This window comes from Budorcas taxicolor, chromosome 12, assembly GCF_023091745.1.
Source record: "Budorcas taxicolor isolate Tak-1 chromosome 12, Takin1.1, whole genome shotgun sequence".
Taxonomy (NCBI): domain Eukaryota; kingdom Metazoa; phylum Chordata; class Mammalia; order Artiodactyla; family Bovidae; genus Budorcas; species Budorcas taxicolor.
In genome coordinates this window covers 47,752,487-47,777,573 of record NC_068921.1, presented here as the reverse complement: position 1 = coordinate 47,777,573, position 25,087 = coordinate 47,752,487, and the positions used below count along the sequence as shown (strand labels likewise).

At 40.2% G+C, this 25,087-nt stretch overlaps 1 protein-coding gene across 1 annotated transcript; it reads right to left on the bottom strand.

The window, feature by feature from the left end:
• Window positions 1–5,240: 5,240 nt before the first annotated feature.
• KLF5 (KLF transcription factor 5) lies at window positions 5,241–24,388 on the bottom strand. Its single transcript, XM_052650101.1, has 4 exons — window positions 23,914–24,388; window positions 20,744–21,617; window positions 19,671–19,730; window positions 5,241–7,041 (listed from the first exon to the last, which is right to left on the bottom strand). Exons 1-4 carry the CDS (start codon window positions 24,163–24,165, stop codon window positions 6,863–6,865), a joined length of 1,365 nt encoding a protein of 454 aa, XP_052506061.1. The 5' UTR covers window positions 24,166–24,388; the 3' UTR covers window positions 5,241–6,862.
• Between the last annotated feature and the right edge of the window lie 699 nt (window positions 24,389–25,087).

Here is a 25,087-nt window from a genome sequence, read left to right as displayed (position 1 = left end):
TGAAATGTTCCCTTGGTATCTTTAATTTTCTTGAAGAGATCTCTAGTCTTTCCCATTCTACTGTCTTCCTCAATTTCTTTGCACTGATCACTGAGGAAGGCTTTCTTATCTCTCCTTGCTCTTCTTTGGAACTCTGCATTCAAACAGGTATATCTTTCCTTTTTTCCTTTCCTTTTTGCTTCTCTTCTTTTCACAGCTATTTGTAAGGCCTCCTCAGACAGCCATTTTGCTTTTTTGAATTTCTTTTTCTTGGCAATGGTCTTGATCCCTGTCTCCTGTACAATGTCACAAACCTCCGTCCATAGTTCATCAGGCACTCTATCTATCAGATCTAGGCCCTTAAATCTATTTCTCACTTCCACTGTATAATCGTAAGGGATTTGATTCAGGTCATACCTGAATGGTCTAGTGGTTTTCCCTACTTTCTTCAATTTCAGTCTGAATTTGGCAATAAGGAGTTCATGATCTGACACACAGTCAGCTCCTGGTCTTATTTTTGCTGACTGTATAGAGCTTCTCCATCTTTGGCTGCAAAGAATATGATCAATCTGATTTCAGTGTTGACCATCTGGTGATGTCCATGTGTAGAGTCTTCTCTTGTGTTGTTGGAAAAAGGTGTTTGCTATGCCCAGTGGGTTCTCTTGGCAAAACTCTATTAGCCTTTGCCCTGCTTCATTCCATACTCCAAGGCCAAATTTGTCTATTTCTCCAAGTGTTTCTTGACTTCCTACTTTTGCTTTCCAGTCCCCTATAATGAAAAGGTCATTTTTTGGGGTCATCTTTTTTCCCTATCTTACATGGTGGAAAGGAAATGGCAACCCACTCCAGTATTCCTGCCTAGAGAATCCCAAGGACAGACAAGGCTGGCAGTTGTGGTTTGTGGGGTCGCAAATTGTCAGACATGACTGAGTGCACATCAAGTCCCTCAAGTATCTTACATAGTGTTTTATTTTTCCTTCAAGTTGTCTTCCTTGCTTTATCTCTTTTACATTAAATGTTTTCCTCAGATATCTGGTAACTCTTGGTTGTTGATTAGTAGTGAGGGAGCAAATGATCTGGTTGGGCCATATTGTTGGAGAACTTGGGAGTTTCAGTACATCTAGATCGTTCTTCCTGGGCTGGAAGACTTTTCCAGCCTCCTGCCTGGAAGATAAAGGCTTGACTCCAGTATTCTAGGAATCAAATAAGGAATGGGTTCCAGCAACAAACATGCATGCTTAATTTCCTACTTTCTATTTGGCACCTCTCCCCTCAACTGGACCTGTAGTCTACTGATTTAGAGACCCTCTGTCTTTACCCTCTCCAGAGAATTCTCCAGAGAATAAGCAGATAAATCTCCATGCCTCAGTGGGGCCTAGCTGGTTATTTCCTATTCACAGTGTTGATGTTATAGCAGGAGTCGGGGGAGGGGAAGAAGTGAACTAGGTAATTAACAACTTCTTAGACAAACTTTTAACAAGTGCATATTGGCTCTACTTTAGAACTGTTTGAGACTACAGATTCCTGAGATCTTTTGGGATTTTTGTGGGGATTAGAATTTGGTTTGTTTCTAGTTTTCTCCACCACTACTTTAGGATTTAGCTTTTTCAGTTCTGCTCAGCTTGTTGCCTCATCTATCCAGCTTTTCTCAGCTATCACAAGCTTGTTAGTATTTCTATTTTCCTTTTTTACTCATAGGGTTATTCCTTAAAGGGAAAAAACTCTTCACTTTAGTGGGTTTTTTAAGGAAGTTGCAAAATTAGATGTGTCTAATCTACCATTTGTTTTCCTAGAAGTCTGTATAGTGTCTTAGTTTCCTGTTCAAATGCTTTCAAATATACATTATCATTCAAATGTCTTTGTATCCCAAATAGCATTAAGCTTTTACATTTATGTTCAAGAATATTACCATTTCTATCACCCCAAATGCTTTCATGGGGTGATAATCACTGAAAGTGGTAAGTAAAATAAAGATTGCTGGTTTACAAAGAAAAAAGGACACTCTGAGTTTCCCTGTAGCAAACTCTTCTAATTATACATAGCTCTCATGTGATTTATTATGCTTCTTTTTGCCTTAATACTCATTTTATATAAATATAAATATAAATAATTGCCAGGTTTTGTCACTGATAACTCTGGTATGAGTAAAAAGGGTCGGGGAGTGAGGGTGGGGAGTATCTCCTATTGATTACTTTGAGACTACAGTAAAGAATCTAACCAAAGATGGAATTTGGTTAACTTCAAAGTAGAGACCAGATTTAGTAATGGAGAATAAAGCTCTGTTTTGTTATGTTACAGTCCACGAGTTAATCCAAAGAGCTCTGGTGGGCTTAGTTGCAGATAGGAAAAGGAATCTAGCTAGATTTTGAAGAAATTTTTATGTAGGCAGGCCAAGTCATGCTTATCTAAGGATTCTCTAATTGGATGCCATGAAGTGATGCATTTAACACAAGCTGCAACGTAAGAATGAAATAACATAATGAAGCAAAACAGAAAATGAGATAACTTGGGCAGGGGGTGGAAGGGAGAATGACAACTAACTGAAGATGGTTAAAACTCAGAGCATTACTAACTTGATGTCAAGTAACATCATTATGTTCTGGCTAACTGGAATCTTGCGTCTTAATCAATTTTCATCTAGTTGGTGTAGCTTGTTTATCAAGAGACTGGTCAGAGCATGCTTGAAAGCAGCTATTTATTTAGTGGATATGCTAATGATCAGAAATTAAATTGTCTGCAGCTTTGAAAGTGTGTTAGGCACAATCGTCTAAAATAATTCTCTCTTTGAAAATTCACTCACAATGTTTGAAAATTCACAAGGCAATACCTGTTTGCTCACCTTGTAATCAGTTTTAGTCCCACACCTCATCAAGAATCCAGCACCAACGCTGCATCAACAAGGCAACGTGAAGGGGAAATCTGTTGAACATCAGACAGATTCAACCCCTTCAGGGCTTAAACCAATTCACACAGCACTGTAAAACTATTTTTGACATCTGCTTTATCAATCACTAAGAGCAGGAACACAAAAGCAATCTGAGAAGTGGTGTTTCTTCCAAGGAGTTGACAATCTGACGAGGAAAAACATACACGAAAGAAGTTGGAAAATATTCAAACGCTGAAGTGTCATCATGTCTCCAAATGCAAAAGAGGTTCCACTGAGTGTGACCAAGAAAGACAGCATCTGAACTGTGCTCTGGCACACAAGGATGTGAACTGGTAGCTGGCAAGAGAAGAGAAAGGGCAGCTTTCTACAAAAGGGAGAAAAGGAGAAGAAAGAGAGAGAGGGACTTCCCCGGTGGTCCAGCAGTTAAAACTGCGTGCTTCCAATGAACCGGGCGGTGGTTTGATTTCTGGTCGGAGAACTAAGACCCCAGATGCTGCCCGGTCCAAAAAAAAAGGAGACTAGAAACAGTTGTGATCTGTAATCTGGAGTAAATTGGTACTGAAGCGTGAGGAAGCCAAATACAATTAAGTGCTGGAACCAAAGCAAGCAGGACGTTTCTACCCACAAGAAAACTTAATTCTTACAATTATCAACTGAATACTTACCCATCTCTGATGCATCATTAGACATCTCTGTCTTTGCTTCAGAAACCTGGTAGCCTCACTTTCTATCTCAATTCTAGAAATAAACGTAAGCCAAAGAAATTATGTTTTTCACCCATGAAAGAATGAGGTTCTGGCTGGGGAATGAACATGCCCTCTTCTTGAGCTAGCTGGGTTGAGTGACAGGGAGAATGAGGGGTCCAGTAATGAGGAAGGCTGGACGATGCCAAATTATGTAACTGCAATTTTACCTTATTTTCCCACCAGGATTTTTCCACTTCTTGAAAATACATGACAGTGATACTGAATTGTTTTCCTTCACTCCAAACTTTATCCTCAACTTTCACTCTAACTTCTACTCGAAACTTTATTTTAGAAGTTTGACTTATTGCAAATACAGAATTCCTATATACCCCACCCTCAGCTTCCTCTATTTCAAACTTTACTCAAACTGCCTGTTTTCCCCCATGTCCTTTCTCTGTTCCAGAATCCCATTTTGTTTTGTCTCATTTACGTTCCTCTTGGCTGTGACAGCTTCTGTTTTCCTGTTTTCAAGACCTTAAGTTTTGACTACTGGTTGGATAGTTCGCAGAATGTCCGTCATATGGGACGTCCAATGTCTTTCTCATGCTTACACGGGGCTTACGTGTTTTAGGAGGAAGACCACAGAGGCAAAGTCCCATTTTCATCACATCAAACCAAGAGTATATACTTTGAGAGTATGACTTCTCTGTTGACAAGGACCTTGATCACCAGCTGAGTGTCTGGCAGGTTTTTGTAACTGTAAAGTGACCCTCCCCTTCCCTCTTGGCTATATTGTACTCTTTGTAATATAGTCACTTTATGCAGCCTGAACTTAAGAGTAGAGAGTTACATTCTACCAGAGACTGGATCTACAAAAGCTGGAGATTTTTTCAGATCTTTTTTCTATTTTTTCAATCATTTATATTAGCACGGACTCATGGGTCCACGCTAATAAAAAAACAGGATTGGTTACAATTCAATCATGTTTTATATTGTTGCTCTGACATTCCTGCATCACTGTGGGAATTATGATTGCTTACAGTCTTACGCTGTAAGATACTACAGGCTTATTTTGTACATCTACTCCCAGAATCAGCCATGTCTCCAAGAAGCCCCAGTTCTTTTCACTGGAGGTGGCACTAGAAGCCAAGGTGTAGGCGTCCCAGGTGTATTGTTACTAGTGGTTAAAATCGGTTTTGTTCTTTTAAAAAGGAAAAGAAGTTAAAAACCCCTATTCTTGTTTTACCTCTGACAATACAACTAGGATATACAAGGAAGTCTCTGACAGTCCAGTGGTTAGAACTCAGCTCTTCAACTGCTGGGGCCAGGGTTCAATCCCTGGTCAGGCAACTAAGCTCCCACAAGCCAAGAGGCACGACCAAAACAACAAAAAAATTAAACTAGATATACAAGTTACCTCCAGTGTCTACAAGTAATGATCTTGAAAACATAAAATCAGTAATGTATTTGTGTACTGACCAGAATAGGGGAAAAGAAATCAACATTCATGAAGTATGCCTCCCTTTATACTTTTGATATTGTAAAAACAAATTCCTCTCTTCCATGGGAATTACTTTTTTATTAACTGTCTGCATTAAACAGACCCTTTTAAATAGTTACGAGAGGAATTTGCTCATTGTTTTTGCTATGGTAGGGGAAGAAGGCACAACGTGAATCTTTTAGGCACTTTTTATTTTCAAAAAAAAAATTGTCGTTTATATATATAAACATTTCATTCTCTCAAAAAATTCTACAACTATACAGCTGTTTGCTCCATTATTTGCATAGGAAATGACCACAATACAAAAATAAGAGGGAAAAAGAAGCAAAACAGCAACCAATTTATGCTTTTCCTGTAAGTATGTTTCCACGTATAAACATTTTGAAGCCTCTTACAAAATATTTACACCATTTGTCATCTATGTACACGTTTTTAAGAGAAACTTTTCTAACAAACAAAACTATAATTTATCAAGTTATGAAAATTTTCTAAAAAAATTTACTATATTACCACAAAATAAATAAAGATAAACAATATTTTAAAAACAAAATTAAATTTTCATCTCAATTAAGACCCCTTTTGGCATTTTGCTTATTTATTCTGCCCTTTGGTTAACAGCATCAGTGTCACATTACTATTTTATATTGCATATATGTAGCACTTACTTCCTTAAGTTTTCAACATGTCATTTATAATTAAAGGCAGACACTGAGTCAGTGTTAACAATAGATTAACTAAACTGCACTGTAATTTAGGTAAAATTACTGTGTCTCACTGTATATTACATGCAAAGTCCACATAAATTGGCATTTAACCAACTGTACTGCACAAACATCTCAGTATATGAAAACTGAATCATAAATTCAACGTTTCCGTATATGAAAACTGCATCATAAATTCAACATTCACAAGTGAAAACTACGTATGTCTTTCTTTTCAAAAATGATACTGTTTAGCTTATTGTAAGATGTTTTGACTTTTGAATATTCCATCTTTAAGCTCTTGAGTTCACAATTCATATAAAATGTAGCTTGTATTTAAAATAATCCGATTTTAATCAGTGCATGAAATCTGCTTTTGAAGTTTATTTGAGTGATTTATTTCTACCTACCACAGAAATGAATTTGGTAAGGTTTTAAGAGGTATCTTACCACAAGTTCTAACTGTAAATGTATTCATGGTTATTTTCAAAAGAATTATTTATGATTTTTTCCCCAAAAGAATCTTAGAAAACGTGTAATAAACTATAAAGCTGATTTGCATATTTACAAAATTTTGAATAGCAAATATAGGCAACTCATATAAAAAACAAAATAAAACAACACATTTGTTCAATGGCTATTTGTGAATTGCCAGGTATGCTGCGTACCTCTAGAGAATTATCTTGTATTGAAAAAAAAACTCCTCTGATGTCAAGCAAAATCTTGACACACAATCCAGCTGTCTTCGTGTGCCCAACGGACTTGTTTGCTAAACACTGTCACATTAAATGGTGGTGCTTTGGGAAGAACACTGCAAATACACCCTGCACGCCCAGCCCGCACTGAGATGGAGCTACCTGTCTGAGATGACGGCATTTGCCTGGGTCAAGCCAGCATACAGCAAGCATTCCAGATTCGGACAAGGACCAAACACTTTGGTATTAACACAATGTATTCCCTGTTTTCTCAAATATACAAAATATACATTTCCAGTTTTGTGTTTTCGTTTTCTTTTATATATATAGAATTAATTGTGTAGTTTAAAATTTTGCCAAGTGAGCGGTGTGGGGCAGGCGGTGGAGGATGCACGGGCGGCGGCGCTGGCAGCTCAGTTCTGGTGCCTCTTCATGTGCAGCGCCAGGTGGTCGGAGCGCGAGAAGCTGCGGTTGCACACGCCGCACTGGAAGGGCTTGGCCCCGGTGTGCTTGCGGTAGTGGCGGGTCAGCTCGTCCGAGCGAGCGAACCTCCAGTCGCAGCCTTCCCAGGTGCATTTGTACGGCTTCTCACCTGCGCAACAGACCAAGAGGGGAAGGTGAGCGGGCAGTTGGCAACCCTGGACAAGGCAGGTAGTGTTGTCTGCCAAGGGGTTTCTTTCAAACTCAGGCTCTACGGAGGAAGAGACGAACGTGGATTCCTGACGAACCAGACACTGCTCAGGGCATCTAGTGCAGAGAGTCACTGTTTTGCAGAATAGTCCTTAATTAAGTACTCTGTGTACTTTTAAAGAACGGAAAATGGAAATTTACAGGGTGGGGGCAAGGGGAGATGATAAATTAGGAGTTTGGGTTTAACCCATACACGAAACTATACATAAAAAAGGTAACGAACAAGGATAGCACAAGGAACTGTACTCAATATTCTGCAATAACCTATACAGGACAAGAAGCTGAAAAATAGATACACGTATAAGTGAATCACTTTGCTGTACACCTAAAACATTTGCTAAAACAAAATACTGCAAATCAACTGTACTTCAGTTTTTTTAAATTGTCTAAAAATTCTCTTTAAACAATTTTTAAAAATACATGTGCAGGATGAATCAGTGCTCATATTTTTATGAGCACTGAACTGTTCCTGCACATGTAAATCCATGAGATGACTAGATGAGCTTGAGCTGCTTTATTACTACTGTGCCAATATAATTTCTATACCAACCAACCCCAGCTGAATTAGTGCAGGACTGATGGCTCTAAGGTGGCCTGGGGAGGAAGAAATTCAGGAGCTACAAGGAGCTGCTCACATCACCAACTTATGGACCACAACTGAGAGCCTTTACTGCAACAAAGTGGTCCTAAAAGTTTCTACACTAGCGACTGTGAAATGCCAGCACATAAGCCAGTTCACATAACACATGGCTTTCCAAAATGGACTAGCTCTTTGAAATTCCCTCCAGTGCGCATATATTCACATCTTCCCATTTTTCAGACTGAAGCAAAACAACTAGATAAAGATTAAAGCTGAATGGTGTTAAAGCTTTAAGCATTTTAACAATTTCTCAAGCAGATCAGGAAGTCTTAACTGTGGTGTCATGCACATTTTATTTCCCTTTGCAATGCACTGCATCAGAAAGACTATGAAAATTCATTCCATCAATGACTTGTCAAATGCATATTATATGCCAGGGACTATCCTGAATGCTTAGGATAAAACAAAAATGCCTGAACTCATGGAACTTACATATATATAATTTATAAAAGTCTCTAATTCAATCTTCCTCTCTTCCCTTAAATAGTGAATTGACATCTGAGCCACCACCCTATCCCCCTCTATCTGAGCCACTTCCCCACGCCTCTGCAATCTGTATTCTTCTTAATGTTGTTTGTTCTTAAGGTTTGCTAGTTGCTGGTAACCTTTCAAAACTACTCAATACCGGCAGCCCAAAAGGATTCTGCCCACAATGACATGCAAAGAAACTCCCAGGTTTGCCAAAGGCCTTTGCTGTTCCTCATCACAGACCACCTTCTGACTTCATGTAATTGCCCCACATCATTGTATATTTTTGATATACGAATAAAATTAATGTCACCTTTAAAAAAAATATGACTTATGATCCCTTCTCCAAGGAATCTTCCCAACCCAGATCTGCTGCACTGCAAGAAGGTTCTTTACCATCTGAGCCACCAGGAAAACCCATACTATTTATAAAGCAGCCTTAATTCCCAGTTTTAGAATCAATTAAACCTATTTAAGATTGTGTATTCCTCTAAATAAACCCCCAGATCAAAGAATCTCTCACTAAGCAATCACTAGTAGTTCTTTTATTGATGCTTAACTTGGTTATAATTTTCTACGAATTTAAGATGAGAATTTGTGAGGTAAATTTGCATCTTAAGAGTACTGCTGGCTTACTGATGAGGTTTTTTTAAATTGAAGGATAATTGCTTTACAGAATTTTGCTGTTTTCTGTCAAACCTCAACATGAATCAGCCATAGGTATACATATATCCCCTCCCTTTTGCACCTCCCTCCCAACTCCCTACCCATCCCAGCCCTCCAGGCTGACACCAGAGCCCCTGTTTCAGTTTCCTGAGCCATACAGCAAATACCCATTGGCTATCTATTTTACATATGGTAGTGTAAGTTTCCATGTTACTCTTTCCATACATCTCACCCTCTCCTCCCCTCTCCCCATGTCATAAGTTTATTCTCTATGTATGTTTCTCCATTGCTGCCCTGTAAATACATTCTTTAGGCCCATTTTTCTAGATTCCCTATCTATGCGTTAGAATACGGCATTTATCTTTCTCTTCCTGATTCCACTCTGTATAACCGCTGAGTTATTTGAATAGCATTTGAAAACTCTGAATAGCCAAACTTCTGAATTCTTTAAAATGTTTTCTGCTGCTGGAGAAAACCCAGCATTGCTTTGAACACTGGTTACTTAGTACCACAGTGAAATTCAACTACCTTTCTCTGCCTGATTTAACAGGATCATATTCAGGAAGTTCTAAGATTATTCAGCTGAGGCCAAATTTTAAAAGACATTGTCCACATCAACCGAGATTTCCACAGCTTGTGGTTAATGTATTTTTGCTGTCCTGGATAACCACTGTGACTCCATAAGGGTCACATAATTCATAACATGACTCCACAACAAAACCCCATAAGGATAAAGACAGAAGGCCCAGAGCAGCCCTCTGAATTTTGTACCAATTATTTCCCAAGGGGTTTCTCTTTCAACTCCTGGAGTGAGTATCCCTGAGCCACCCTTCCCTTCTCCCTCTCCTCTGGCTCCAAACCAATACACAAATAAATACTTTTTATGTTTTTAATTCCCTTTTTGGTTCCTATTGCTCCATTTTAAAAATGCACACCTCAACTTCCTGAAGTATTTCTCTTCCCCCTCTTAAGAGTAAATTCAAAGAATTTAAGCTAATACACTTAAACCTTTTAAGTAACCAGAAATAAACCACTTTTCTTTTGCTTATATTCAGTATGTTTAATACACAGAAATGTCTTAATGCCAGTAGTAAATGTAGCTATCACTCTTGTCGATGTAAATCAAACAGAAAAAGTTTTTTTGCACACCAAGTGTTTGTTCTTGTTCCCTGTGAAAAATAAATCACCAAAACAAACAGGTTGGCTAAATACTTCACTGTCATTTAACGTGAAGAGAAAGTTATTTCTGATGTCTGAGGCAAGGGAAAAAAAAGTGCCTGATTTAAAAAGGAGTCATTCTAGTCTTTTGAATTGAATAATTAAATGGCAGGAGAACTGAATTTTCAAAGTTTATTTAAGAAACAAGGGACACTAGACTCTTTTTGTTCACTATTTTTATTGGCTAGGAAGCAATAAACTGCATCAGTATTTTTAAAAGTTTACTTTACTGATTGGTTGAAAAACGGTAGCCATGAAAGTTCCTAAAACAGTTGGGGTTTTGCTTTCAATTTATACGTATCTATAGAGCATTCAGCCAAGAATACTACCAGTTTCTGGATGTTAGTTATGGGGCCAGAGCTTTACCACAGAAGTAAGGACAACTGTTCCCCACTTGGGGCAGTTTGTACGGGATTTGTTCAAGTGTCAACACTGCTCAAGTAAAACATTGTAGAGGAAGCTGGTACCCAATTTCTGGCCAAATAAATAGCAGATTCAGGTCTTTCTTCCTCAGCCAGAAACACTATGCATAGTACTTCTGGGAAACCAAACTAACTTCCTTTAAGTTATTTCAACAGGATAGAGCTTTCAAAAGTTTAATTGGATTTTTACAGAATCTCCTTCCAATACCACCAATTTAAAATATTTAGTTAAGCTCTTTCAACATCAACTGTATTTTTAAGTTCTCATGCTGTTAATGTGAAACTTTTCAAAGACAAGAAGAAAAAAAAAGTGACAAATATGTACAGCACGAAAAACAAGCTTCGGCTTTATCTCAAAGTGGATATTTTCTCATTGTCTTATAAAATTACCAGGGACTCTTTTACTAGAAATCCTTAATCCTTTTTTTTTAAAAAAAAAACCAATGGTTAAATATACATATTGTCCATACTGATGAAGTCAATTAATGTTAAGCAAAACCATTACCAGGAGAAGGAGGAAGCAGGCAGAAGCAGACACTGAGCACGTACTCTGACTCAGGTGCTCGTATTTCATTTATCCTCAACAACTCCAAGAGTTAGAAGCAGAACAATGAGGTCATGTTGAGAAGCCAGGCCTGCCACTTTTCCTCAATGTCCCGGTTATATCCTCCATTGGCTAACACTGATACAGGCTCTATATGAATGATGTAAGGAATACACAGATATTGTTCACATTTAAAGATTCTAAAGCCGTGTGTCCAGGTCAGTTAACAACTAGCCTAATGGACTCAAAGCAGGCCTTAAATCTCAGACTGTCTGAAGCATACGACACATCCTGGGTAAGCCAGCCCCCAAGGACACCCACCTTTCAGGACGTGTGGACTTCTGACGGTTGTCCTGTTCTGGGACTGATAGTCCCCAAATACCACCTAATGATGGCTCTCCTTTAACCCTAGGCTAAAGCAACCCTAGGCAAAAGGAGAAGGGGACGACAGAGGATGAGATGGTTGGATGGCATCACCGACTCAATGGACATGAGTTTGAGTAGGCTCTGGGAGTTGGTGATGGACAGGGAAGTCTGGCATGGTGCAGTCCATGGGGTGGCAAAGAGTCGGACATGACTGAGCAACTGAACTGAACTGAAAGGAACATCAATGAGTTAGCAGAACATGTTTGCTAAGAATCTGAAAAGTCTTTAGTGGTGAACTTAAAAATCAGCTATTTTTTTTTGTTGTTGAATACACTAAAAGATGACTTATGAATCTACCACACTAGAATGGAAGTTTCTCTGCTTGGCTGAACATGTTCAATTGATTCACACTAAGGCCTTTTCCTAGAATGTTCTGCATAGATTCTTCTAACAAAAAAAAAGTATCATAGATGGAAATTTTATCTTATTTATTTTAGGTAACCTTTTTGTCACAGCAAATTTGTATATCTGGTTTCCTTCCTGATGCTAAAACTAAATCCAATCAATTATATTTGATAGAGGTCAAAAATCAGAATTAAAGTCAATGTTTAGTAAATGAGAGTAATATGTACTAACAATCACAACCTGTACCAGGTGACTTGCAAAATGCAATGAATAAGGCTTGGTCTCTGGCCTCAAATAGTTTAACATCCATATTCTATTCTGACTGTTAAAGTGAAATAAATTATTTCAATAGTCAATAGTGTTAGTCACTCAGTAGTGTCTGACTCTTTTGTGACCTCATGGCTCCTCTGTTCGTGGAGTTCTCCAGGCAAGAATACTGGAGTGGACTCCCCTTCCCTTCTCCAAGGGATGTTCCCAACCCAGGGATGGAACCTGGGTCTTCTGCATTGCAGGCAGATTCTTTACCACCTGAGCCACACCAGGGAATCCCCCCTTAAGCTTAATTCTTAGAATTTGAGTCCTTGATGCATAAAATGAACTCTTATTTCAGGTGGAAAATATTTTCATGCAATTCAATAATCATCAGATCTTTTCCCATCACTACAGATTTAAGGAATTTAGATTCTAAAACGGTATGCTGCTGCTGCTAAGTCGCTTCAGTCCTGTCTGACTCTGCACGACCCTATATAGATGGCAGCCCATCAGGCTCCCCCGTCCCTGGGATTCTCCAGGCAAGAACACTGGAGTGGGTTGCCACTGCCTTCTCCAATGCATGAAAGTGAAAAGTGAAAGACAATTCGCTCAGTTGTGTCCCACTCTTTCTGTCCCCATAGATTGCAGCCTACCAGGCTCCTCTGTCCATGGGATTTTCCAGGCAAAAGTACTGGAGTGGGTTGCCATTGCCTTCTCCGTCTAAAACAGTATACATTCTAATGAAAGGTTTTAAAAAAAGAGAAGCATTAATACCAAGATTAAAGAAACTCATAGGGAATTATTAGATATCTTTAAAAGCACATAAAGTAAGGTGACTTTGGCTCATTAGTTCGTATTTTTATATATCTATATCAGTAATTTTCTATTAAAATTTTTTACCAAAGGTCACTGCAGTATATCTCCTATACTTGGCAACAAAAGGGCAGGCATTTCATTTCAAAGATTTTTATTGCTAGTATTTGCAAGGGTACCTAATGTACATCCTGGGCTTCCCTGGTGGCTGAGATGGTAAAGAACCTGCCTGCAATGCAGGAGATCTGGATTGGATCCCTGGGTTGGGAAGATCCCCAGGAGAAGGGAATGGCAACCCACTCCAGTATTCTGGCCTGGAGAATTTCATGGACAGAGGAGCCTGGCAGGCTAGAGCCATGGGGTCGCAAAGAGCTGAGTGACATTCACTTCACTTCACTTCATCTAATGTTTACTTGATAGAGTAACCCTGTCAATAATGTGATCAGTTTAAGGAAACGAATTAAAAGGCTATATTAAAAAATTCCCTTCTTTCTTCTTTTGTGCTTATCTTTAAAACGTGACTCACCGGATTCCTTCCAAAACACCTATGAAGTATCCAAGAGAAATCATTACACTTCTCTGTATCCCCATCATCACTTAAATTTGATCTAAATGATTGATCTGTACTGGCACAGATACTGCTGAATGAAGGCTTCAAACAACTGTATTCTGCCTCCTTAACTAGCCATAAAAGTTCTCAAACACAGAGACTGTCTTCTATTGCCATACCTCCTTATGCACCTTTGGTTAATCACAGTGTGTCCTGAGGCTGACCAACTTGGGAATTTTCACTCATGAAAAGGCGTGAAGGTAAAAGAGACAGGAAGGCATCTAGTGTAAGGCTACCATACTGTGTTGTTTTTTTTTTAACCACGGCCTCACCTGTGGCAGGGTTTTCCCTGGTTCCTTCTGCCAAGGACCACTGAGTGTTATCTGACTAAACGTGCATTTAGGCGAGAACCGTACTTTTAAACTCTTCAGAAGGACATGTTCCGAATCAGTTTATTATCCAACCTGAAGTTGTCCAAGGGTAAATCAACTCTATGTAAACAAGTTTTCTTTTCCAGGACTGGACTGGATTTGAGGAAAACCAAGGAACTATGGAGCCCCTTGTGCTGGTCAAAGACAGATACAGAGCAGGGGGAGCACGCCACCCCCAAGGTGGCAGTCTCTACCCCAGCAGGACCAATCTCTAGGCACCTAAGCACCTCCGCTACTTCTCCTGACTGACTCTTTTCGACCCTGGACTGGAGCCCGCCAGGCTCCTCTGTCCAGGGGAATTCTCTAGGCAAGAACACTGGAGCAGGTAGCCACTCCTTTCTCCAGGGGATCCTCTCAATCCAGGGATCCAACCAGGGTCTCCCGCATTGCAGGCAGATTCTTTACCATCTGAGCCCCAAGGGTTCTGGACAAAAACATCCTCTATCATTGATAGTGTTAATGAAATACCAGTTCCTGAGTCTCCTGACAAAAATATGACATTCAGCTTCACTTTCTTGTAATAAGAACCCAAAGTAAAATTTTTAAACAGTAAAGTCTCGGTGAAATATTTTACCTTTTTTAGCCAAAACAGAAAAATTCTATATTTTCATTTTTCTAGTACTGAATGAGTCCTAATTATCCTTTCCTTAAATTTGCACTTAACATGGTTATCTTGACCTGGAGATTCTTCCCAGCTCTAAACACTGTGCATTTATAAAGTAGTCACAGGTATATTCTTCTGCCTGAATGTTTTTTAGAAAGTTACCTATGGGGCACTTCTAAAACAGCAACTCACCTTAATCCGAGTTGTAAGAGATTCTTGGATATAAATAATACAGGCTGACAGAATAGGAATGCTGCTACAGAGATACTTGCTAAACTAGGACATTACTTTGTTTCTAATCTTTCACCTGAAAAGATGTGGGTCATCAAGTAAACAACTACCACATTCTATAAAACTAACAATATCTGCCAAAGTAAAAACCTTTGGTGATTAAAATATTTTACTTTTAAAAACAGTACCGCCCTCACTATCTTCACAGCTAATTGTTCCTATCTCGACTTCAGCAATTCTATTTAGTCCATTTACGAACTATCTTTCCCCCCTAATCTATAAAAACAACAGCGAAGAGATTCTCTTTGGATTCTCAAAAAATCAGTCAAAAACGTTTGCTTAATCAAATTATACTTCTAAAAGTTCCATATGCTTTATCATCTCAAAACAATAATCAACTTCCTATGTAAATGTAAATGTTTTTCAGATGAAAGAGCAAGTCCCAGAAGCAAAGTTAAACCTTTCCCATGAGTCATTAAAAAGAAATTGTTTCTAAGCTTCTATGCTCATAAATACCTTTCCAGGCATCTAAATGAGTGACTCTCTTATAGCTACTTTTTCTTTTTTTTTATGTTAACTTGAACTTGTCAATATAGAAAAATAAATTTCAAAGCTGCAAACAAAAGTAATTTAAGAATGTCTAACTGGTAACACATAACAGGCTAAATGGGATACTTTTTCCTGCAGTTTTCAAATATAAACTCAGAAAAATCAGTTGAGTACTAATTTCATCCTGCAAAATTTTTTCACCTCTACCAACACTGATCTCTAGATCCAAACTGCATGATCTCCACTAAGGCTATATACATATATATGGAGACATATGTATCCACACACATATATAAAATCTTATTCTGATTTTAACTCTAAATCATTTTTTAAGGGAATGAATTCCTTTCTCTATTTTTTAAAATGTTTTACCGCTTCCCACAGTTTCACAAAAAAAGGAATAATTCATGTTCAGAACATTTTGAATGTTTTCTATTTGTGGGGAAGTGCTGCAAATGAAAATACCTTTATTATCAACATGGCCAGTATTTTAAAACAAAAATCTATACCTAAGACATTCAATGGATAGTAAGTGTAGAGCAAAGAACTGACTAGGGATTTATACCTAGGGATTTTTTAGTACACAAACTGAAACTAAAATCAACTGAGCAATAAATCTCTAGCAGAGATTATGTATTTTGAAGTACACACAGTACCATCTTAATATAAATGTCATTAGAAAAGTGTTCTACACGGGAAGTGAGGCAGCAGGTGGGAATTTAGCCCCTTTACAAGTAGTCTTGGGCTAGAAATGTTTCCAAGGCTTACTGCGAAATTCTTTCTTAAAACAAGGAATCCAGAATACAGCTGAGAGATTCTAACAGGACAGTGCTTCACCCACAGTCCACTTCGTGTTATGTTATTTGTATGTTTCCATTTTCTTTTTTGGGGGTGTTTTGTCCTCTTGTCAATCGGTGGCAGTCGTTCTGGGCTCATGTAGTCCACATGTAGCAACCTGGGCACAGAGTCTGGATCTAAGGGCTACTGACACTGGCGCCCAGTGTGTGTGTGTGCTGCTCAGACTATGAACAGCTGCTCACTTTCTGCCCTGCTCCAGATAGCTGCCAAATGACCATAAAGCCTTACCATACCCTCTTTCCCCAACTGCTTTACCATACACTCCAGGGCTTTTACCATATACTCCAGCACAGCCACACATGTGACTAAAACTACTCAGAGTTCAAACATCGGTATTCAGAGTGCACTGTTTGCTTTTTCAGAACTCAATCTTTAGAAAGTAAGTACTTTTTACTAAAGTGTAAACACAATTTTCAAAGAAATTTCCACACTCAATGTAAAAGCAGCATTTCAACTCATGGGACTCTTAGGCACACCAAGAAACTAGCATCGGGTGATAAATGTTTTCAATTTCTTGCCAATGTGCTTTTTAAAATGCTGTTAAAAGGACAAATATTTTTATTTGGAAATATACACCTCGTGACACTGTTGCCTAAGTAGCCATACTTATTTCTAATCAGAGGCGCGACATATATATATATATATATATATATATATATATATATATATATATATATATATATATGCATGCTAGAAGTAACACAAACACTTCCACAAAGGTAAGACGGATATCCCTATAGGCCAATAAGTACAATTTTTCCCCTAGAACAGAGGCAACATCAACTTCAGGTATTTTGTCTAACCATACAGAGTTTTGTATTACTTTTGTATATTCTTTCTGAATAAAGAAATCAAAATGTATAAACTCAGAAAAACTTGAATGCTATGAGACTTCTAACCGCCCATTTTCTACTCTTTCATCTCGAATTTTTTAAAAAACGTCTTGTTTGGGAAAGACTATGTCCTTAACGTTCGGTTTATAAGTCAGGAAGCATTTGCAATCTAAAAATCCAGAATAAGCAATTAAACAGAACTCAGGCGTAGGTTGTTTTAATTGCTTAAAACATTTTAAAAACATAAGGTAACTTGACATTTTAAAGCAATTACAATTCTTTTCTAAAGAAGTCCTAGGGTCCTGCACATTCTGCCTAAAGTGGCAATCATTAAAAAGTTTTTATATCAAAAATACAATATCAACATTCCCACATAAATTTTTTTAAAGTCCTCTAAAACAAAAAGTTAATTACGTTGAGGGAAGTTATTTAGGAATATCTGGGCCTTTAAAGGAAGAAGGAAAGAAAAACTTCGCTAGCTTCAGATACATTCATTAAAAAACGACAGGGTGGGGAGGATGCAATGAGAGCACACAGGTAATTTTCAAAGGCATTGTGTAGAAACTAAAAATGAGGAGAAAACAACCTCAATGCTCTATGATTACCCAAGAACGGGTTTAGCCAGATGAACAAGTCTGCCACAAACCCTCCTCGAGGCGTCTGAAAGGCTATCAAACAAAACTTTATTAAACTGGATTGCGGGGTCTCACTCATCAGATGTCAATGGACACACATTTATGATCGGGTGGAAAAGTGGATACATGGGATTCAAACTAGGCCTACATCTTCTTTTTAGTTGGTTTTTATCTTTTTCAGTATAAGCATTGTTAAGACAACCCACTATTAAATTTCCCTGCCAGCAGGTCAAGTTCCAGGATCCCAGGTATAAGCATTCTGAGCACTAAACCCTGCCAGGGGTTGCAAGGCCATTTAGATATGCCCTGACTACATCCCAGCAATAAGCAGTTGATTGCCTCGATATATGGAATCATGCTCCTCCTTTATTAGGAGACTTTAACCTCAGGAGAAACATTGTTTCCTCCTTCCTATCTCCCATTTCAAGGACTTTCAAAGGAGAAAGGACAAGAGCTCAAAAGTTCTGGTTATTTCCTCTTCTCCTTAATCATAATTCAAGTAAAAACCCATTTTCAATGTTTCTTCCTAAATATATAATGTATATTCTATAAAAGGATAGTTTAGTATTTCTATAGACTGTTTTCATGGTCTTGTCATTTGTATGCTGAAAACTGCAGACTGAGTTTACATGCTAATGGGTGTTTGTTTAAGTATAAATATAACTTCTACTTTGGGATTAGGAGATAGCCTTTCGTCTCTACCTAAAAACTTCAGGTTGAAACAACCCACTGGTTTCACTGATAAATACAGGAGATGTCTTTTCTTTAAAAGCAATTTCTCAGAAAGCCCTGGAATCTACCACATTGTCGCCAACACTACTTAGATTTTAAGTAGTATTTATCACTGGGATATCAAGCAATACTTTCCAATGCGCATATGAAATGTCTGCAGCCATGTTCCTCTTTGAGCTCTATCTCAGCACTGACCTTTGTTCAAAGGCTTTTACTTTTTAATGCAGCAGTTAGAGATAACTACTTCATTTATCAAAACTCAATTTCCATAGTAACATCTAGCCTGGGGAGATTCAAGTCCTCACACTAATCCAGCAGCCCATTCAAAGGAACTGTTGAATACTTTGGTTTCCATAGCAATGATGGAATAAAACATTTTGCTAGGTCATTGCTTTTATTAGCAAACTTTTTCTCTGAACTTTAGGTTAAAGCTGCATTTACGGAGAGGAAAAAAAACACAATCACTTTGTATAGGTTCTTTCCTTCAGGCCTATCCTTTTAAGAAAATCACTAATGGTAACCACCCATAGTTTTAAAAATACTTTGGGTATTTGGAGATTTTTACAGCTTATCACCATCTAATTTCGTCCATAAATAAGTTCTGATATAAAGTTTTGAAATTAAAAAGCATTTTAAAATGAGTGTATAGATCTGACAAAAGTTTTTATAAAATTATAGGGGCTAAACATTTTAAACACAGATGAGATATTAGCTGGAATAAAGTCTCTCCAATGTATAATAAGGACTGGGGTAGAATGTAAAATAACTTTTAAACCATGACCCTAGTTTTGCCTGATTTTAGTATTTTTCAATTTCCAGCCCACCTTTCACCAGCAGGGATAACATGCTAAACACAGATATTTTAGGCTCAAGGTGAAATTAAGATAATTTATTAAGCAATTACGCTTTACCTGCTAAATGGAAAAGGCTTTAGTGTTTGATGTAGTTTTATAGAAGCCAACTGATTTGTTCTGGAGGGAGAAAATGAGTTACATTTTTTTCCTTCAAGATAGGAATAGCAGTGCCATTAAAGTTTTAAAATCCATTAGTAAACATTGTTGTTTATGTTTGGGAGCAATTAATTCTATGTGAGGTGACAGGGCAAGGCCTTAATGAGGGAACATCAGCCTTCCTGGAACCAAACTTTTTTCACTGAACTGAATTTTGAGCCAAGCCAGTGCTGAAAAAGGTAAGCCATTAAAAAATAAAAGTTGACAGAAGAAAGAAGAGATCAAACATGTGCTGGCTTTTAAAAGGATGAATACCACTTATACTATTTACACAACTCACAGAATTAACAAGAAAATTACATACCAGTATGAGTCCTCAGGTGAGCTTTTAAATGAGAAGACTTTGTATAAACTTTTGTGCAGCCTGAAATAAAGGAGAAGAACAGCGTGTCATTCTGGAGATCCTTTTGAAATCTTTACATCTGATGATTCAGTGTTTAAAATCGGGCTTTAAAGATGAAATCTCTCATGCAAGGAGATATTTGAAGCTTCAGTTTTAAGAGATGTTTTAAAGCATACTCCCCTATTACCTGATTAAAGGTATAAAGTGATTTGCTTTATGTTTCACTTTAGCAGAAAGAGAGCAGACAATCAAGCCAAACTACAAATGGGAAATCTGTGTTTATACCAGTAGGTGCTTTATACTAGCAACACATACCTCAGTGATTTAAAAAATTTTAATGGCTCCAGAGCTGACAATGTTAAACCATTATCCAAGATGACTGCAATTTTCTGTACTCCCACATTTCTTGTTTTTTCATTTAGTATGTCATGTCATATCATGTACCCCAGTCAATAAATTATACCCTGTATTAATCATAAACTAGCTTATGCCAGCAACTTCTAGATATATTCATCACCGTCATCAATTTATATTTTGGACCACTTATCTCATTCAAGAAAGAGCATATGCTCACATGCTATCAGAACCAACCCTGAAATCTATTCTATAGATGGTCTTGTCTTGCACCAACCCACTCTTCATTGCCACCCATTATTTTCCCCTATGTTACTTAAGTAATTCCTTTCCAGGTTACTTAATTTAGAATTAAGAACTCCAATTTAGATTGCTACAGTAAACAAAGTAAGTGTAGCAAGACTCTCACGTATTTAACATTAAAAAGAAAAGAGTCCAATAACTTTTTTTCCCATAATATTCCAAACATTTTTTTTTTTACTATTATCAAATAAGCACAAACTAAACAGTTACTTGGGTAAGGCACTGGAGACTGGGACGCGACAAGAGCAGAGCAGGTGAATTTTTTTTAACTGTCAATCACTAGTCTCCCATGTAAAGTTGGAATGTGAGGTGGAAAATGGCACGCACGAACACACTAAACACACACGCTGATTCTTTAACCAGGTAGGATCACATACCTGGGTAATCGCAGTAGTGGATGCGCCGTTTCTCCAAATCGGGGTTACTCCTTCTATTGTATCTGACAGGCTGGATGTTTTGCGAAGTAACTGGCAGGGTGGCAGGTAAATTTGGATTATGAATTGCCAGTTTAGAAGCAATGGTAGCAGCATAGGATGGAGGTGGGGTTAAATTCTGAAGCATCTCTGCTTGTCTATCTGGACTTCCAGGCTCTGAGCTTGGTGGTGACGGGGGGAAGTAAGTGGCCTGCTGGGGAAGAAACTGACTTGGCATGGTGTATGTGCAAGGGGGCATGCTCTGGAATTGCTTCATGGCGGTCGGCGGGACGGCGGAGGTGTGAGTGTTAAGGCCTGCCATGGCGGCCGACATTGATACGTTAAGAGTGTCCATTACTGCTGTCTGATTGGTAGAACTAGGCATATCTAGATCCGGTGTATTCAGGAGCTGGTACAGATGGCCCTGCTGGGGAGGGACAGAAAGATGAAGGTCTGGTGTAGGAAGTTCTTGTTTGATGAAAATATTGTTCACCTCTGGAGCTGCGGTCTGGTGGGAGCTGAATATGCTGGTGAACTCGGGGAGGGCCTGTGTTGGGGCCGGAGGAGGGGCTGTCGTCTCACTCTGGTGGCTGAAAATGGTAACAGGTTCTGTCTTGATGTGTGTTACACACGGTCTCTGGGATTTGTAGAGGCCAGTTCTCAGGTGAGTGATGTCAGGGAGGAAGACGTTCATGTTGATACTGTAAGGTAACCCTTCACTGTCAGTGAAGAACTGGTCTACGACTGAGGCACTGTCTCGTCTATACTTTTTATGTTCTGGAATTATAGAAACTGGAGGAAGCTGAGGTGTCAGGTACTTCTCCATTTCACATCTTGTCTAAAAAAGAAGAGATAGAAACATGTATAATCAGCCCAATTCATCATCTCGGGAAGAACTGCTTACTAAAAATTCCCAACAATCTCTATGAAAAGTACCCAAGGCAAACACCTAAGTGCTGCTTATAAACATATCAGGTTTGTCAACTGTGTAACAAATGGTTCACCAAAAACCTTATGAAACTGTGTATAACAAGTGTTTGGTAAAATCGCCCCTAGTCAACCCCAGACAAAAAGTGAAAGACAAATCAAGAAGAAAAAGGAAGCAAAGAGAAAAAATATTCCTTTCTGATGCAATAATAAAGTATACTTTATCATCACTCATATACAAGCAGGATTCTCTGCTCCATTACAACTGAAAATACAGTATTGTAATAAGGCCAAATTATCTCTATCTTATTCATGTCATATAGGTAAATCCAGTGGTTGAAAAGGGAAAAAAAAACCTCAGTAAACCTTTATGGTTAAAGTTAATATTGCAAAATTTCTTTTTTTTGCTTGGATAGATATTGCTGAAATAGCTAATATAAAACATATTCTTTGGCTATTTAAGTGCCTTTTCCAGTTTACAGTTCAATGGAAACTTAAATACAATGTTTTGAGCAAAACATAGTATCCACTGAGAGAACAAACCAACTTCTCCACCAGTTTGATCTAAATGTTGATTTTAATCAGCAGATTCTGTAATTGGTTAATATGATAATGAAATGTTCCTATTCATATCCCTATCTAAAATAGATCTTTAATTACCTAGGGGAAAACCATTCCTTTGGTAGAGTGGTGCTAAGGGGCCGTGGGTGGAGAGGCTGCCAGTAGCCAGCACAGTCATCAGCCAAACATTTATCGTGTCCTTCTCAGTGGGCCAACGCTACATTCCCCCTCACTCTGTAAAAAGCTCAGTCATCCCTTATCCTCCTGTGTCTTCTAAGCAGCAAACTGACAAATGCCCACATGGTTTTAAAATGGTGATTTTTCTTTAGGACATAATCCAGCTTGTAACCGGTCTCCTCAGTCTTTTGCAGCTATCATCTTTCCTAGTATAACACAAACTTCTAAAATTTTTAGCACTGAAAGGAAATTTCAAAAGAAACACACACATACGAAACAACACCCCCAACTAGGTGCTCACAGAACTATTAACCGTGGCATTTTAAAAAGTGAATAACAGTCTTTTTCTTTTTTTTTTGCTACTACTTAATTTCAGCTATCAGATCCCGAATCATTTTGTGTGGATACAGATTCGGGTTTCCCGCAAAGAGACGATTTAAAAATAAAATCGCGCTGATCTTGTGAGTCCCATCTCTGATAAATGCCACTGCCCTTGCACAGCACGGTGACACTCGCAGACCCCCGGAGCAGGAGCTTGGTACAGCAAATACACAGTATACCAAGGGGGTATTAAATGAGGCGTCTTGAAATAAACCGAACTAAACCCTTTCGTGCGCTTTACTCCCATGGTGGTTAGTGGTTTCTGATTTTAGCTCTTCCAGCTGTTTGCATGTGGGTATGTTTCCAATTTTTTTTTTTCCCTGGGACAGGCTAAAAGTCCCGGGAAGTTTTTTCTGGGCTATATGACTCCCTGCGTGGGCGAAAGAAACAGGCGGTTGCTCTAATTCGGCTGCCGGGCAAGTGTAAAAGCCAACTGCCAGCTTTCAACGCGGCTCCGGGAGGAAATTTACGCGCAGATGAAGAAAACAACATCTCCCGGTCCTTTTTTTCCTTTCTTTTCTAAGGAAAAATAAGCGCTCCAACACCACCTTAGCTTTTCTAACTCCCGTTTCCCAAAGGAGCCCTACGATCGCGTCTAAAGCAGGTTGCTCCAAGCGATATTAAACTAGCACCCCGAGAGGCCTCCCTCCAGCACTCCCCCCCCCCAACACACACACCCCAATTTGCGTTCCCACTGAATCCGGGACGCCGTGGATCGGGACAGCGGGTGACCTCCAAAGCCAGGGCAGCGGGAGGCGGCCGATTTAGGGGACACATGGAATTGAGGTCCGGCGTGAGGAACGAGCTTTCATCCCCCAAATGGTAGAAAAACAAGGTGCGCGTGAGCACCAGTTCCCTCCTGAACCTTTCCCGGACAGAGCAGCCAGGGCAGACTCCCCATAGATCCTCTCCTTCGGGTGCCCCCACCAGGCCAGGAGGGCAGGGCGGGGCTGCCCCCCAGCCCCGGGCCGCGGTGCGCCCCGACGCGCGCCCCAGCCTGGAGCGGCCCCTGTCGCCCGCGAGCCGCAGCGGCGGGACACGCCCGAGCCCCGGGAGGGAGGCGGAGGGAGGGGAGCGGCTCTTCCTACCTGGACCAGCTCCTCGGCGGGTAGCCGCGGGCCCGCGGCGGGCGGCGGCGCCGGCTGCGGCGGCGCGGGCTGCGCCTGCGGGTGGTGGTGCGGGTGCTTCAGCTCGTCGCCGGGGAAGAGCGCCGCGTCGCGGGCCGGGTTCGCGGCGCCCAGCACGGGCTTGAGCTGCGCGAACACGGGCTCGTCCTGCGGGGCCGGCGGCTGGGGCACGGGTCCCAGGCGGGCGCTCATGGTCAGCACCCGCGTAGCCATGGGCACTCGGGGGTGGGGGTGGGGGGGCGGTTCCGGGCGCGGGGCGCGAGTCGAGCGCGCTTCCCACCTCGCCCACGCTGCTCGGGTCGGCGAGCTTGGCTCCGGACTGACCCCTCAGCTCACAAGCAGGCGCGGTTTTCAAAGGCGCGCAAGAAAAGCCAAACTCTTCCGCTCCGCCACGCGTAAACGCCGACGTCCACCCGGCGACCACTTTCTCCCGCCCCGCCCCACCGCGCTCCCTAGCTCCCCGGAGTCCGCTCCCGCCACTGCCTGTCTCCGCGAGCGAGCTGCTAGCGCGCGTACCTGCCCCACGACTACTGACACTTGACGCCCGCCTCTATTTTACCCAACTCCGGGGAGGCGGGGCCAGCCGGCCAGACTGGCAGCGCTCCGACAAATCTCGGGGCCCCGAAGCTGGCCGGGCCTGAGCAGCTAACCTATGAAAAGGGAGAAGCTAGCTCAGAGCCCCGCCTCCGCCAGGCGGACCGCACCCCTTTCGGGCCACGAGCTTCGCGCGCAGGGCGGCCGCGCAGTTTGTACACAACCTCTCTGACAGATTGGGCTGACGGAGACGGGGGCGGAGGGAAAAAGAGAAGCGAGTGGAATCTGGGGAAGAGAGGGAATTCGGGTGGAGACGTGGAGGGAGATCTCTTCGGACTGTTCTCTGCCAGGATTAGCGAGAAAAAGAGTTTTGCACGCCTTAGGTGTTGTGCAAGGACCTGAAACTCGCAAGTTGAAACCTGGAAGGCAGCTAGGTGGGGGCGCTAAGGTTTTGGAGTTTTGTTTAATGAGCGTGTATTTTTAAAAATACAAAATGTACTTTTCTTTAGCGCAAAACTAGGGGCGGTGTGATAAACATTTAAAAACAGCTCTTGTCTCTGTGTATCTTTAGCAGTGAATAAATCCCTTTAGCAAAGCAAAT